Below are 17,141 nucleotides of genomic sequence, written 5' to 3' on the forward strand. Positions count from 1 at the left end.
AAAAGGACCAAGAGAAAGTCCTAAGGATTCGTTACCTTGTTCAAGTGCGGATTAAGCCACAGGGTAGCAAAACCAGACCAGCTGACTAGCAGTTACCTTAAGGCTAAAACATGAACCTGCAAGTATCTTCCTCCTCCTTTATGAATTGTTAGTATTTGCAACCTTCATGCTTGAGAGCGTGTCTCCCGGCTCCCTAAAGTCAAGGCAGTGGTCAAAGAGTAAGGGGTCCCAACGCGGTCTCGCCAACAAATAATTTCAGTTAACTGTGCCAAGGAAATAGCTCTTTAAAGATGGCTTGACTCCATCCGGATCTTCAGCTGACCCTGAATCGTAAACCATGACTTAGGGCCCAGGAGTGACTAATATTTGATGGTGAGTAGCACAGTGGTGCTTGTATTGGATTCTGCTGAAGACGCTGCATGGGGACGTTGCAGAGTGAGAGGCTTGTTCTCCCCCACATTGTTTTATCTCAGAGTGTCTCCCTGCATGTGCACTCTTATTTCTCTTAGACTGTATTAAAATTGAAAATCTGCTTTAGATTTGCATTAGAAAAACAGGTTTGGAGCAGGTAATAATTGAATCACAATCTAATCCAATATTCAAATGAGACAACTTGATCAAAATTGTTCGTGATGTTTAAAAAAGAGAGAGGAGAGACATGATAATGCCTTGTTCTTTTATTAGGCTTTAGCCTAATAATATACCCTGTGACTGACCCTTGAGATATGGAAACATCTCGTAAGGATTTATTGATTTATTTGCATAATGACTTGCAGGGAGTAAAAAATTCTTCCAGTCATTATGCAGAAGTGGATCTGAGGCACCACTCAAGTAATCTGTCAGACTCATACGAGTGGACTGTGGAGGAGATGGAAATTGAATCAAGATTATCTGAATCCTAGACAAATAAGCTCAGGGCCGGTGGATTAAACTTAACTACACAACATCCCAGGTCAGGTATTTCATACTAAATTCCACCTTCAGTACAAGTGAAATAGGAGTTAGCACACTGTCATCAGGTGCCAAAACGTGGGAAAGAGCTCTGCCAAAGCACCGGCCTTGGAGACAAGCTTTAGACAAGTTTTGGTAACACGTGCAGCGCTGCTTTGGAATAAACGTGTTTGTAAGCAAACAAAATACTAGATGGGAGACTATTTGAATCCAAAGGTGTGTCGTTTTTATTTGGCATTCATAGGGTGCTTCAGTTAACTTTTTCTTCTTCTTTTCTTTGTTTTTTCATTATTTTTCATTTTCATGTCTCTCCACTTACTTTTTCTGGCTATGAAAAGATACAAAAGTGCCAAAATACCAGGAGGGAGACTGTTCTTCTGGTATTTATAGCCTGACTAAAAGCAGGAGTTAATGGAAATTACGCTTTTAAAAAAATAAAAATCTTACAAGAAGAAAGTCTGTATAAAATGCTTTAAAGGCAAGCAACTTCACTTAGAATTTGCAACTAATTATTTAGGATTTGACTAACTGGATCCTATCAGTGGTTAGAGGAGGGGGCAGAGTAATCTAGCGATGCACATTTAGCAACAATTCTTTGCATTTAGAAAAAGTAAATGTATCACCAATGTTATTCAGTGTCAGAGTCTGTTTGTCCTCACACAAAGTACTGAGCCTTCAGAGGGTCAGTACCCAGTTAATAAAAATCTAATTACTGAGTGAAAACAGAAAGTGAGATAAAGCACTTAAAACTCTGGCAGCTGGAAGGTTATCTCCATTAGATGCCAAGATAGCTAGTGTCTTTTGGATGCCTTTTAAGTAATACATTCTTTCATCCTTAGGATGGCAAGATCTTTGCAAAAATGACAGGACTAAACTCCATGATCTACAAGAAATAAAAATACAAACAATAATTAAAATTTTTCATTAATAATACTTACTGAATGAATAATAAATACAGTTGACCACAGTAAGCTGGAGAAAGTGATGTACCTGGTCAGGGCGAGGCCTCTGTAGTCCCGTATCTCTGCCAGAGGCCAGCATCAACAGCTGCAGGAGAACAAACAGGAGAGGAAGCTGACCAACTTATAGGTCTCGTCATGAGTTTTACTAGTTGTAAATCAGTGTATTTATTTGAAGCACAAGGCTGAATAGCTTGTTCCATATTTACAGTTCTGTCAGTTGTAATTGATGATGTATATAATTGTGATTGATGACATTAATACCTTTTCTAAGTAGGTATGTATTTATTTATGAGTGTTCAGTTTGTGCTTTACAATGTCTATTACATTTACTTGTGTAGCTTTCCTTCAAAGTAACAGATCTTGACAGACAGGGGCAGATTCTGCTTTTTAACTGTTCAGACGTATAGTAACTGTGTATTTTTTTGGCAGTCTCCACAAGTTTCAAACTATATCTTTCATATCTCAGGTTTTGTTCAAGAGCGTTTGCCTGGTCCTAGCACTGTGAAAGTGAAATTGCCGTCATTCTGTACAGTTCTACATCATGTAGCCTTCAAAACAAAAGGGGTTTTTTGAAAGCCTGGTTTAAAAGTCTAGTAAAAAAAATTGCATGTAAAAGAGGCTTAAATTCATTTTCCAGTCACTGTTTTAAAGGAATCTGTGAGTCATTTCTATAATGAATTTTATTCTGATACAGATTATTTACTTGGGACTCCTCTCCTCAAAACTTTCTGCTTGAAGCAGCTCCATCTTTTTTGTATAAGGAAAGTCAGATATAAAATTAACCCAGCCTGCACCATTAAGCACACTCCTTAACTTTGCATTGGATTCCAGTTCCAGTATTTAGAGATACTGTGGAACCTAGTATTTGCTCAAAATTGAGCTGTATTGCTTTACTACAGCAACTGAAAAAAGAAGGTGAGAAGTCATTGCATCGATCTGGGTAGTCAGAATTAAATATGCCATGTTTACAACAAAAAATCCATATCTTTTATCCCTGCTTATTACAGTTCACAGGGAGAAGACAGAGATGTTGTTGACACTACACAGACATTCACATACACGTGTACGTTACATTGCCCAAACACAGAGGATATGATGTAGGTATAAGGAGAAAAATGCTATAATGGGTTGTTCCTGATGAATTTAGAGTGGCTGTCACCTCATGGGATTAAATGCCCACCCAGATGTGCTGCTCTGTGGAGGAAGAGCTCAGGTTTTGGTCTTAGCAAAGAGCGCAGCCTGGTAGCAGATGATGCCTGTGTCCCAGCAGGACCCTACAGCGTAGGGAGACCATTGGCACCTCCTTGTGCTCTCTCTCCAGTACTGGGAGAACTAAAAAGAGGGAGTTCTCTGCAGCTTCGCGGGAGCTTCTAGACAAGGATTTACAAGTGCTGGAGTTTCTCTGGGCATCTCTTCTTGGCCAAATGGCAGTTTCTTTATTGAAGGAATGAACAAGCTGAAGGTAATGTGGGAGAAGCTGTCGGGAGGTAAGCAGTTGGTAAAAAGCAAGCGATGTCAGTATCTGTAGGAAATAAAGCCGTTCTTGTTCCCAGGTCACTGAAGATTAGTACTGACATTTTCTATAAATAATTTTGTTATGGTATACACTTTTGGCACTTTTTCAACTGTATTTCTGTAGAAAGAGCTAATTTTACCTCATCTGTTTGCATCTTGCAAGAGATACAAATAGATGTTTTCACTTTTGCCAGTTTGTCATTTGTTGTTTCAGTGATCCCTGTTTTCTTTTTTAGTTGGCGTATTGTAAAGATATATTTCAAGGCTTTTGAATTCTTGTCACAGAATTCATTCCCAAGAATTGGGATAGCTACATTTTGAGTATTAGAAAAATAATGTATGGTTGAGTTGCGCACTGTCAGCCCTAAGTTGATAGGATATTTATTTTGCTTGGTTTCTTTCTGTATTGAAATGGCTTTCAAGTTTACCCCTGGTCAGCAATTTGCTCCTTATTTACATCATCCTTCCTTCCTGAAAGATGATGATTATTTTCAGCATCCGGGTAAGCAATCAGCAGCAGCGAGTTGCTGGCTGATGAGGTGACAGGGCTGTTATGGAAAGCGCTTCATTTGAGCATGAGGAAAGACAGGGAAGCGGAGGGCTGCTTTTCAAGTCGCCTTGCAAAAGAACTGCAGCAACAAAAGCGATCTCCTGTGTGGCTTTCCAGAAGAGCATGGCGATACCACAGCTGCCAAAGAGAGCCCTCTGCTGCCATGAAGGAGTTTAACACGAGGATCTCCCGAGGCAGGAGTTTGACCGTGCTTGAATGCGAGTGGCAGATGTGTTTGGAGGGAAGTCTCTCTCAGAAAATAAACAGAAATGGTTCACACGAAGCTACTTCGAATTTATTTTGCCCCGGCAATATGTCAAAAAACACATATATATGGCTTTCTTTAGGCAGAATAACAGCACCTGATTAGCATAATTAAAAGATAGTTTCTATCATAGTTATCTTTAACCTAATGGGCTTGTAGAGATGATGCCTTTTACTGTTATTTTTCCCAGCATGGATTCCTAGTGGGGATAATTAATTTGCATTCCACAGAACCCGAGTGGTAAAACACGGGTTTTCCCATGTTGCTTCTCCGCCAAGTTGCTCTCCCACAGACAGCTCTGTGTTCATAAGCCTGAGCTACCTCCTTAGCAAAAGTCTATTATCTAATAATCACTGTAAAGTAGACTTTTAGTCATTTTAATATTTCAAATGGAGTGTAAAAGCTGCATGCCTGAAACACTTGTGTTAGGTGGCTTACTTTCTGTACCCCATCTCCTGCTTTTTTTTTTGTCCTGTGCATTGTTAATGTATAGTCTGCTCTTAAAAATAGTATACAGTGCTTACACAGAATCGTAGAATTATTTAGGCTGGAAAAGACCCTTGGGATCATCGAGTCCAACCATCAAACCCACTCAACAAAGTTCTCCCCTACACCATATCCCCTAACACCACATCTAAACGACTCTTAAACACATTCAGGGATGGTGACTCCACCACCTCCCTGGGCAGCCTATTCCAGTGTCTGACCACTCTTTCTGTGAAGAATTTTTTCCTGGTGTCCAGCCTAAACCTACCCTGCTGCAGCTTGAACCCATTCTTTCTTGTTCTATCGCTAATTACCTGTGAGGTGAGCTCTATGCTTTTGATGCTTTACCTATTAATAGTGGAAACGCTTCTGACTGGTGAAGCTAAGTGGGAGAAATGGTGAAAGAGATGGCAGCAGGATTGCTTTTAGTAGTAACTTTTTACAGCGGAATTCACAAAACCTCCTGAAAATTAGGAGGTTTATTGTCATAGATGGCTTTCAAGGAAAGAGTTAAATCTTTTCTGCTTTACTGTTGGGACTATGTAAATCGTCTGTGAAATACAGAAAGTTCGAAACTTGAACAGTTTCAACTACATGTTAAATATGACTTTAAAACCCGTATGTTCTTCATGCAGCCTAGGTTCTCGAAAGCAGTGATACTTTTTGTTCCCTGTAACGTAAGCCACCTGGAGATGAAACACAAGTTAAGTTTTCCTTTCAAAATTCCACCTTGTCCTCTTCTACTGCTAGACTCCTCTTTATGTCACAGGCACTATAAGTTACACCTGGTGATGGTTATGAACCACAGAATGTCTTGTTAGGAGAGACTTGTGCCATCTATGAAGTGCTGACAGGACTCAAAGCAAAGCTGCAGGGCAATAATAATACATAATAATACGTTGTTTCCTGGAGCTTTCTATGTGGCTGGCCCAGACAAAGACCGCATTTCAGTTGGCTGTACGTCTTCAGAGAAGTGCGTGATAAAATCCAAAAATTTACCTACAAATCTCTGTAAGAAAATCTCTACACAAAACGTGTTAGTATTTTTATTAAGCATTTAGGCCTACTTGTATTAAGCAATGATACATGCATAATTAAACATAAGTTGTATAGATAGTGCCATAAAAATACAGAAATGCAGAAAGGGATTAACATAAGCGAATATGAGCAGGACTGTCCGGATTGAAATTTTGAGTTGCAGATGGCCATTGCTGGACTCATTGGAGTAAAGTCCAAGAGAATATGTTAAATGCAAATATATGAGAAAATAGATTGAGTGTGCAAGCTGGGTGTGAATAGCAAACAGAAAAGAAAACTGAGATACATGATATGAAATGGGATGAAGGAGCTGGCCTGCATTGCCTTTTATAATCTGCCCTTCCTGCTGCCCTCACTGTGTAATTTACAGCCACCTAAAATTTCTTCGTTCCAAATCAGCGACTGCATTACCTTTGCAGCTGGGAACAAAAGAAAGTTCTGGGGCTGCCACATCTTTTTTGTAGTAGGAACGACACTAATTCTGTGACTTCTGGAGCAGAGAATGGTCATATCTGGTGGGAAATTAGGAGTTGCTGTTTGCTTTTTAAAAAACAACCAACTCTCTGACAAAGCTGCGCTTAGGGAATTACTCTTTTTTAAAACATTCCCAGTGTACTGTGAGGGCTATGTATCTGTGTAGATTTTGACCCAACGGGCAGAGTCAAATTCATCGAGTTCATCATAAGCACACTGCATTCTGCCAGGATATCAAATAAAATTCTAGATTTCCTGATTAAAAAAGAATATCATGCCCTCTGACCCCAGAAAAACAACATTTAGTTTCTTGGTTATGGGATCTCAGCAGGCCTTGCTTGCGACAAGAGTAAAAGTTATTTTCTCTCTATGTTATGTTTCTTTAGCAAATGTTTTAAAAATTGCTTAAAGAACCTAAAAGGTCATTTGAAAGTCTTATTTTTATTGTCACTGCCTCCAAAATACATTCCATAACTCAGTTTAATGTGATCTGCAGCAGGCCAAGAGTTTTACAAGCCAAGATATTATGTCTAGTCCAGTTAGAGACATGACAGAGTTCAGTGAAGAGGGGAGAGTGAAGATCTAGTTTGAGAAATGTAATTTTGCAATGCCTATAAAACATGGAAGGAAAATATCTCTCTGCATTCAATTTTGATGACTGAATGTGCTCATGACCTTTCCTAAGGTAGAGGAACCCTACCAAGCGCTTTATGAGGAAACAGGCAAATGTCTGAGGACATGTGTTTAACAGCATGCCAAGACAAGGTTCAACCACCTCCCAGAGTAGTCCCTGCTCCTGTAGATAACTTTTTCCTGACTTCATCACCCACAAGCCTCCATAGTCCGCAAGACTCTCCAGTGGGGCAGGAGCTTGCTCTTGTGTTACTACTGATACTGCATCCATCCACTGTATCTTCAGATGAGGAAATGTACTGTGAGTACTTTGCATGTATTAGATATAATTTTCATATAAAGGGACCCTTTATCAGGCCCTTTTCATTTCCCTAAGTACAAAATACTTCAAACTGCAAGTGGATTGTGTCAGACTGGCCTGTTGCATTGTAGGGGCAAAAATTCATTCATTTGATTTGGGACCGTGATTCCGTCAGCTGTTATCCTTCCTGTTGCCTGTTAATGGTGGACAGCTTTAATCTTGCCAGTAGTCACCGTACTTTGCAGTATCTGGCCCCCCACGCTTAGTTTATAAAGTCAGCAGCCATCCGTGTTTGTGGGAACCATTCTGTCACTGAAAAGATTCTTCACATCTTTGCTTTTTATTAACTATTTTCCTGACAATCTCATTATGACCACTGAAGTCCTACATTGTTTGGCGCTCTTTTCTCCTAGCTGCTGGCCTTAAAAGCTTAGGTCATGAGAATATCTTAAATCCAGGTCATCTTTCTCTGTATTATAGGAGAGCTGAGATGAGTTAAAACAATTAGCTGAGGGATGCAAATAGATTGTGTTGTTTAATTACAGCTGCATATGTCTCAGCAATTAGTTGAGTATTGTCATTCCTACTTGTTCTGCAGTGCACAAAAAGTGCAAACCCAGGGCAGGCCTTGCTTGTGTGAGTCTTAATACAAACCGAGAACAGCGTACTTGTCCTTGTCACATGCTGCATACAGTATTTCTTTTTTTCAGTCATACAAGGTTTAATACCCAATGTCCTCAGACTAAAACTTTAGTATGTTTGATAGGTAGGCCTCTGGAGATTCAGAGAGAAATCTTGCTTACGTAAAGGAAGACTCCTTGGTTTTCTTCCTTGTTTTTCCATGGAGATGTTTTCTACCATGGTATTTTACTCCTGATTATGACTTCTGAATATAAACTCCTATAATTTTCTTCAAAGAGACCTATATGTTATTGTAAAGCCATTTGGCTTTTCCTAGTAAAAAAGTAATCCTATCACTCAGGCTGATGGAGGAATTTAAACTACTGTATTCTCCTTGATGGAAGTCAGAGGCACGCACTTCCCTTTCAGTTGTTAGAGTCTCAGCGCAGTTATTTATGCAGTAGTAATTATACTGACCTAAAGAAGGTTATTCCAGATCTACCTTGTTGTAAATAAGACCAGAATTTTGCTAATGACCAGCATTAGCAGAGCCCCTCAGTTCCTATTAAATGTTTACAGAGAGGAATATCAATTGCTTGTTCTCTCGCTCTTCCTGTCTTACCATCTGACAAGAAAAATAGCTTTATTTTACAGTGGTTATTGTGCTCAGTTTGTGAATGTGAGTGAGTGCTTGTGGTCTGAGAGAGCCGGGGCTATGTGTGAGAGCAGTCGTGAGTATGTTTGGTTTGGTACTTCTGCAGAAGTGTCTAAAATGTGGAAATTTGTTTCGCGTGCGGTTTTCCAGTTCACTTTTGCATTCAGTGGGAAGATGTAATGTTATGTAGACAGTCATCCTGTGAAAGTTTGGTCTCCTGTACCCATGTTTTTTACCATGGCTCTACTATCTTGTGGCCAAGCTAGCTATGGTCCGTGTTTGGCTGCGTGTTATAGAGGGTACAGAAAAAAACATGTTTGGGGGAGAGGCAGTGCTGCTAGCTAAGCAGGTGAACTGCACAGGCAAGTCTGATTTTAATGGGACAGAAAAGTTTCTTCTGCAGCTTTTGTGGATTTGTCCTTTCACTCCTGATACAGTGCATTTTGATACAGAAATAAGCACTGGGTGATTCACTGAGACCTTAAGACCCTAAGATATTTCATAGCTCATGTCTAGAAATTAACATTTGTCACCATAGACATTTCTGTGTCAAATTTGAGAAGTATAAAAGGGTGCCAGTGATGAGGCCTGACTCAAAAGTCCGTATTGGGTATTCTGCACCGTGCAGACCAGAACATTTTTGGATGTGTATTGCTCTTCCAGTAGTCTTTCATAATCTCAGCTTTGTCGGCTGCATTTACCCTCGTACTGCTTTAAGCTAAGCATTGTTAAACTTGGAAGATGTTGCTGATCAGTATTGTAGGAAAAAGTGGCTATCATAAAAGCCTGCCGTGCAGGCTCCAAGTGGTGTTTAATAAGTATGCAAATACTGTAGGAGAAAAGAGTGAGCCTTGAAGAAAAACTTTCAAGTAAGGGTTTGATTATGGAGGAACAATTACACATGTGGCACTCCCAGCTCATTTGATTAACCACAGTAACTGATGAAATCAGTTTGACTATCAAACATAGATCATTTTTGTCCTACCTGCATGGTATCAAATGTTCAACTACGCCGTATTTTCCCTTTTTCTTATCTCCTTGTTTTCTATACCGGTCCATTCCCTCCTCTCACTCTGGCTAGACCCTTGGATGTGACCACCCAGTTTCAGTTACATGAATTGAATCTCTCAATAAGTTAGATTGAACTCAATAAGTTAGATTGTCTTAATTGTGCTAGATGATAGCGATGCAAGAAGTCCTTGACCACTGTCTGCAATTGGTTTCTCTAGGAGTTTCCTCTAGGCTTCATTGTTTTGGGTCTCTGAATATATTTTGTTCAACATAAAGTCATTGTTTATGCTTTGCATGCAGCTGAAACTTCTGAATGTGCGTTTTGTACTTGAATAACAAAGTGTGGAGCGAACACCCCATTTGTGTCTTGACCTAAAGCCGTCCACCTGAAAATCACAGCGCCGGTAGAACTAGGAGGACGCTAATGCTCAGTGTGTGCAGTCACATGGTCGCTTTTTCCTGAGTAAAAAAGGCAATCACAGGTTTTTAAAGTTTTATGTTGGTGCTAGTGTTCAGAACACTTCACAGAAAATTAAGAAACAAGATTTTGGCCTAGATTATCATTTAAATTCAACTAAAATGCTGCAGACTACTAATGGCAAAGATGACACAAATGGGGCTGGGATGGAGGAACATTACAGAAGAAGGGGGAGTGTGTATGAAGACAGTAGTTTCAAAGATTTGAATAGACTGTAAAATAGCTCCATTTTTAATCTTTTGACGTTGTTTTTTTTTTTCTTATGCCTTTAAAGGGTCACATAGGATTTAATAGTGATAAATTCAATCGAGCCCTATAAAGATCTAAAAGCTCTTTTAAAAAATCTTTATGAAACTATGAAATAATAGGGCAGATGGTACTTTCTGTGGACTGAAAATAAACTGATACAATTTCAGAGAAAAACAAATCTTAAAATGCTGTGGTATTTTTCCTTAAAAGTTTTTGTTGACTAAATGTCAAATGACAAATCTCTTTTTGCCTGACTGGAGTTGCTGGGTCCTTGATGCTCCCATGGGTTTAGCATAGGGCATTACTCAGTATTTCTGAACTTGAGGCCCTGAATATATAGCAACTTTTGATTTGTCTCAGCTTGCATGTTAACAGGGTTTTTTTCAGCTGAAAGTCTTGTGGAATTATCGCTTCTAATTGTTTGCCTTGTCTTTGTTGTTGGTTTTTTTGCCTGCTTTTGGAATTTATGACCATCCAGTGAGAAGGACACTAAAGAGCGGACTGACACCAGAAGAAGCCAAAGCACTGGGCCTCATCAGCACCTCTGAGATGCAGGTTTGACGTCCCAGAGGTGGCGACAAGAAGAGCCGTTCATCTGAAGCACACAGGCTGACAACCCTTCGGTGTGGCATTGACCTGCCAGCCTCCTCTGCTGCTCCCAACGTCCCGTCCTCTCTTATTTTCATTCTAATAAGCAACAAAAGTGGAACCCCACAGCCAGGGCAGAAGAAGGGTGTGCCGCAGCTCAGCCCGACACCCGGACAGTAACTGAGGAAGCGTTTGAGTGCTTGTAGGTGAAGGCATATGGCTGTTTCTTCTTTCATGGTGTGTTGATGTGGGTAGGAGGGGGCTCTCTCTGAGTTACCTGTCATGTGAGCTGTGTTTACGTTGGCTTTTCCTTGTGCCCTGTTTTAGTCATTGTAAATGTACAGCATCTTGTCAATGCAAGGAACAGTCCTTAAAGAGGCAAAATAGCTCCTGTTACAGCGACCCCAATTTTCCTGAAGCAGATTCATTAAGCAGAGATGCACAGTCTGCGCAGCCCTGTGGTTTGGGGTTTTTTATCATTAGTATTTTGCCACCAAAGAATGTAAAAATGTATGTGTACCTCTGTATATGTACAGAATGAATGTGTGGACGTGTGTGCATGTGTCTATACACATACAGTCATGGTGTGAAATCATGCTCCTGCTGAAGCTAGCTGGGCTGTGATTTTCACTCTGGGGCCTTACTGTTCCACCTGGACAGGAGGAAAAGAGTATCTTTTTGTAGGAACTCAGTGCCACTCAATGGGATTCACCCTGTGGGGCAGGAGACGGCCTGCCATGCAAGTGGAAAGTTTAGGGTCCTGAATTCCTGTGTATTAATACACACTCATACTGTACATAGCAGCATGCACACAGAGGAGAGGGCACAGAACACCTCCCTCTTGTTGAGCTGTGGCTGTACCGTGCATTTGTACAGTTTCAAAGAGATCTCCGCCAACAATTTTACATACTCGATAAATGCATTCAGATGCTAAGATCAAGAAGTTTTGTTCACTTGCCTGTGCCCTTCATGCTGCTTTTCTCTGCTGCAAGATAACGTGGTGGTGATTTTATTTCAAATTCATGGATCTGAATATGAAATGGCCCTGCTAAAAGCCTGCTGTGTTTTTGCTGTTCTTTACTCTTTTTTATGATTATCCTTGATGCAAGTGGAGAGGGTACCACAGCGAACACTCCAATATGTTTGCCCTTATCTCGCTGTTTTATAACTGACTTTTGTAACTGCCCTCAGCATGTGTGTTTGAAGAACTTTTAGTCAACTCATCTGCCTTTAAGTGGAGGACATATACAGCAGAGAAGGTGAATTGAACACAGTCACCCTAGCCAGTGCTGAAACATTTTGAAGAGAACTGCAAACAACCGTAATGTAAAAGGGAACTTTTTAAGCCAAAGTCTGTATATGACCAGTTGATCCTCAAGGATGCACAAGATTCTCTCTTTCCATTGCCTTAGCCTCTAAGATTAAGGGTGTGTCTGCACAGCAGTAACAGCTGAGGCTTCCTTGATGCTAGTTAACTGGGGAAGTGCAGCAATGTAGTCATGGTAACAGAGTTCAATTTTGGCTACAAAACACACTTGAAAAGTAGAATTAATTAATAATCTCTGCTGGGCTCCTAATGCCATAGCGATGTTGCTTCTGGTACCCAAGCTAGGTCAGGTACGTCAGCAAGTTATTCTACTCTGCTCTCATTAGGGACAGGCTAATCGCTGAAGATTGTTCAAGATAGTTGAACAAAACACAATAAACCTTTGCAGCCTCGGTCATCCATCACATTGCATTCAGCAGAGCATCCAAGTGATGAGAGAAGCAGGCAGCTGATAACACTGCAGTGAGATCTGTGGTGGAACATCCTAGCTATGCTGTCCCTCTCTTGATCGAAACATTTCATTCTTTGTTTGCCGTTGCCTTGGATCTTCACGTGTCAAAATCCATGGGTAAGAAGCCACTAATGAGCAATGGTTCTTAAGGATAGCATTGAGTTTGATCTGGTTTTCCCCTCAGCTTGTTAAAAAGTCAATCGTACAAGTAGACAGAAGGCGACAGTTGTGTAATTAATAAAGTGCGGTGTGTATTTGGAAGCTATGTAAAGGAGGAAGCTGGTTAGGAAACAGAAAGAAGTGGCATATAATTAATTTCACTGTAAAATAAGCAAGACCTACGAGCATCTGGATTTTGAAGTGGATCTTTATGTGCTGCTTATCATTAGGGACTTTTAAAATCTCTCCTAAGAATGCTTAGAACAAAGAAATGAAGGTAATGGGGGTTTGTGGAGGTCTTTGAGGTCTGAAACAAGAGGAAGACACCCTGAACGTCATGGTCATGTTGAACTGCAATATTTGCTAAGTGATAAAAGAAGCAAAAATGCAACAGAATGCATTTATGCTGCCAGAGGTCCTATATGTGGTTGGAGGGAGAAAATCAAACAAGTTTTTAAAACTGAATATTTTAATTAAAATATGCTGAGTGTGCAAAGTAGGTGGCTTTTGGTGGCCACTTGCTAACAGGAAACAAATTTGTGCTTCATTTAGACATAGTACAGCATCTGTGTCTGAAACTTAACGTAGCTGATGAATTACTAATAGTGGGGCATATGTGTTCTCCAAGAATTGTGCAAAAATTGTGCAGAACTTTGTATGTTCCTTATCGAGGAGAAAATTAAATTTGGGGAGTGGGGTTCAGGAAAAAAAGCTGGTTTCCTTCAGATTCTCTGGATGCAAGTGTCTTACATGTGAAGCATATTCATCCTTGTCTGTTTTTCCATTATGTTTTTCTGTATTTTTGCCTAAGTTCCCACTCTCTATCTGTAAAACCGATATCCATAAATTTCTGAAGGATAAGTTGGTCTTGTTTATGCAGTGGTGTACAGTCGGATTAATTCCTCTGTCCTCAGTGTTTACTGCAACAAGATGATTGAGCACAGTAACAATGCAAGAACTACAGAAAAGATTTCCATTTTGGTTCACGACAGAAATGGCCAGCGGCCAATCTGTAAGGTGACAGCCGTTCCTCCGGAGTCTGCTAGCATGTCCTGACGGTGGGCATAACATTTGTTCCCCTTCATCTAACTAGTGGATTCCAGATGAAACGGAGGAATTGGTTATATTTGCATGCCTGTGTCTGTCTGCCTAATCAGGCTGTAACCTTCAGGGTTTGAGTTGCTGCCTGCTCCTCCATCATCAAAAGAGCTCACCGTAAGGATGTAACAGTTGTTTTAAAACGTGTGTGAGATACGGATTGGTTTTGTGACAAATATAAAGGTCTTGGAAACACGATGTAGTAACACATGTTCCTGTTTCTCACTTAGAGATCCACGAAGGCTGATTTTAAACACTTGCAGCCGTAGTAACTACCTCTCTTCTCTTTCTCGTAGTACCAGTCAGCTGCAAACGTAGTGCCCAGGGTTTTGTATCTCCACCAAGCTCTCAGAGTCGCTGCTGGTGTTCATTTCAGCACCCATCTGCTGCCAATAACTTGTCTGTCCGTCTACCACCATAATGCCTTCCTGATTTGAAAGCCGAGGTAAACTTTAGCATATGAAAAGGCCGCCAAAGGGAAGCTATCCTAATTTCCTTTCATCTCCCTTGGTGTTTAAAAGCAGACTGGATACAAATACTTTGTATTCCCTCACTCCCAACTGAGGGATAACTTTCAGTAGCAGTTATGTGGCTGCGGTGAAGGAACACCCCCAGGGAAAGCTGTGTGCCACAATTGAGAGTGAAGGATCCCTCACAAAAATTAAATTCATCACTCTTCACCTTTCAGTAAGGCCAAGCATCAGGCTCATGAATTCCAGATGTTTTATAGCCCCTTGGCTGCTACGTGTGACCTTTCCGTTTGATAGATCCCTGTCCATAATCCAAAATCAACAAAAAAACGGTGTTTTAATGAGGGTCTTTCTTGCTTCGATAAATACTGGAAACAGCATCAAAAGCAGTTTTCAAAATACGTTTCTTTTTCTCTTTTGACCCCCTTTTATTGTAAATCTCTGTAGTGACTTACTCTGTCAGCAAAATAAGGCATCAGATTTGTAGATAGACAAGACTTTGGCTTTAGCTTAATAGAAAGTCACATGTGAATATCCAGATAAGAGTTCATGCCCGGATTTAACAGAAATTTGGAGTCAGAGTCTTGATGTGACTGAACAGCAAGGGCCTCCTGCAAGGTACTCCATTCCCCCTCAAGGTATTAGACAACGTGGCAGGACAGCACCTTAAATCCCCGGTGTGCCAGGCTCTAAGCACACCCTGGCGAATGCTAAAAGCCATTGAGAAGTCACAAGCAAGGACTACCGCATCTAGTGCAAGCCTAAGGGGCAGGATGCCACTGTCGGTGCAGTTCCTTTTGTGTCCCCGGCAGTGTAACAGCAGCCAGTGTCCATCCAAAATGCTTCAGAAACCATTTGACTGATGGTAGTGGTGTGGATTCAGGTGTGCGCGCGCTGTGTGGTTATTGTTTTTACAATGCTCTGATTTCACTGAGGCGAAACGGGGACAAGGTGGCAGCCTACCAGTGTCACATCCTTTATGCTCCCTCCACAGCTGGCAGGCAGGCATGCCGCTGCCTGCCATTATCTAAAGGATGTGGCAGGGACGCAGTGTCAGACAGAAGCACGAGCGTATTCCTCTCTCTTTTTCACTCCTGTGCACTCGCTACACGTGTACCGCTCCTCTCGTCACCTGCCCGGCAGGTCCTGCGTGCGTCCGCAGGCAGAGCCTGACCCTCTGCCGCGTTGGGATGATGGCTCTGCTTTTCCAGCATTGGGGCGCAAGGAACTTGTCTAAGCTGGAGGGACTACGACTGTTGATGTTTCTCTGCAAGAGCCAGGTACTTGCAGGCTCTGAAACAAAAATAAGCATTTTGGAAAGAGAAAATGTTTGGTTATGCGCAACTGTTGAAAATGATGTGCAAACACCTGAACAACATTTAAAGCCTACCTTCCTTTTTTTTTTTTTTTGACTGGGGCAGCAGCTGGCTGAATTGGCATTTCAGATGCGATCCCAAGCAGTTTTTGGCAAGCGGTTTAATAGTTACATAGCAAGTAATGCAAGGAGTTTCAGAGATGTGGTATAGTTTTATGTTTACTCAAAAAAAAGTTAAAATTATTTCTAATTAGTCCATTTCACATTGAGTGGCAGATAGAGATATATTTTGTTTAATCACTATCTAATACAGAGGCTTCTGTGAAAGAAAAGGTTTATTTGTAGCATTGGGTGCATTTCTCCTTTTTAAAGACTGTCTTTGCACCTATAGTGTCCTTTTTTTGTGAGCTGGGAATTGTAAAAAAATGTAAAGTAGAAAAGGACGTGTTTCTTAGACGAAGGAGAAATACTGTAAAATTGTGTAAATGTCACTACTCATGTTTTTTCGTGTTCTGTGTAGCATAGTGTAAAATAGGCTTTCCAGCAGTGTTATTCTGTGAATTGTAATTTAAAAACCAAGCCATGCATGGTCAGAGATATTATCTACAGGTCCTTCCGTTTGGTTGAGTTTTTGGTTTTGTTTGTTGTTTTCTCATTTTAGGTAAATTTGTTTTATGTTAAATTTAATTGTCCATGAAACTGCATTTTTTGTTTCCTGAGTTTTATTTCATAAAGAACTTGAATTACTCTTTAAGATTTTATTACACATGAAGCTCACCTACCGTTTGTATTGATCCTTCAGAAGCTTTCTCACATTTAGTGTAAACCCGGGGTGGGGGTTCTTTTTAACACACCCCTCATCTGCCTCTTCTCCTTTCCCCACTTTACTGTCTGGAAAGATGCAGTCACACTTTTTTATTTTTATTTTTTTCTGTGCCACGCAGGGTCAATACGGAAAACCGACCGCAGACCTGTGTCCAAAATTTCTTGATATAAGTAGTTAAAAAGCTCACCTCTACAGCATTATGTAAACACATCTTGCAATAAAGCTTTATAAAGCACTGACTGGGCTGGTTCTGATTTTGTTGATGAAGCCAATCATGGGAGCTTTGGTGGGAAATGGGTGGGAGAAGAGGGTCGTGGATTGGTTTTCCTATATCCTCTAAGTACCTGCAAAGCCACCATGTGGATGACAAAACGGCTGCCATTAAACCATCTGGGTGGTCTGGTCATAAAAAGCTGATCTTCTAAGCCTTGTTTCGCAGTTTGAGCCTAATTCCTAATCTTGAGTGAAGAAAATGAAAATGTGTCTCTGGTTCTCGAGGCTGTCAGTAGTCCAGCCCTACAAATCCTGACTGAACATACGGGGTTCCTGCTTGCTGCCATTGGCTCCGAGTCGGTTCCCATCTTAAAAATACTGTGTCCGCAGAGCACATTGCGTAAAGGTATGACATTTAGAGACGCAAATATAAATAAAATGAAAGACTACCTGTGTGCGGGGGAGCATTTCAGATTGCCTCTGCATGAAGATGTGACACACTCAC

At 40.8% G+C, this 17,141-nt stretch overlaps 1 protein-coding gene across 8 annotated transcripts in view; it reads left to right on the forward strand.

The window, feature by feature from the left end:
• Positions 1-16,659, forward strand: part of FHOD3 (formin homology 2 domain containing 3) — a 400,221-nt gene extending 383,562 nt beyond the window's left edge. For all 8 annotated transcript variants that reach the window (XR_010069969.1, XM_063326254.1, XM_063326253.1 and 5 more), the window contains one exon: positions 10,668-16,659. Coding sequence is in view for 6 of the 8 variants with exons in the window: in XM_063326253.1 (XP_063182323.1) it covers positions 10,668-10,750 (83 nt within the window). In the remaining 2 variants the exon portion in view is untranslated. The remainder of the gene's footprint in view (positions 1-10,667) is intronic.
• The last annotated feature ends 482 nt before the right edge of the window (positions 16,660-17,141 follow it).

This window comes from Chroicocephalus ridibundus, chromosome 2 (assembly GCF_963924245.1).
Source record: "Chroicocephalus ridibundus chromosome 2, bChrRid1.1, whole genome shotgun sequence".
Lineage (NCBI taxonomy): Eukaryota > Metazoa > Chordata > Aves > Charadriiformes > Laridae > Chroicocephalus > Chroicocephalus ridibundus.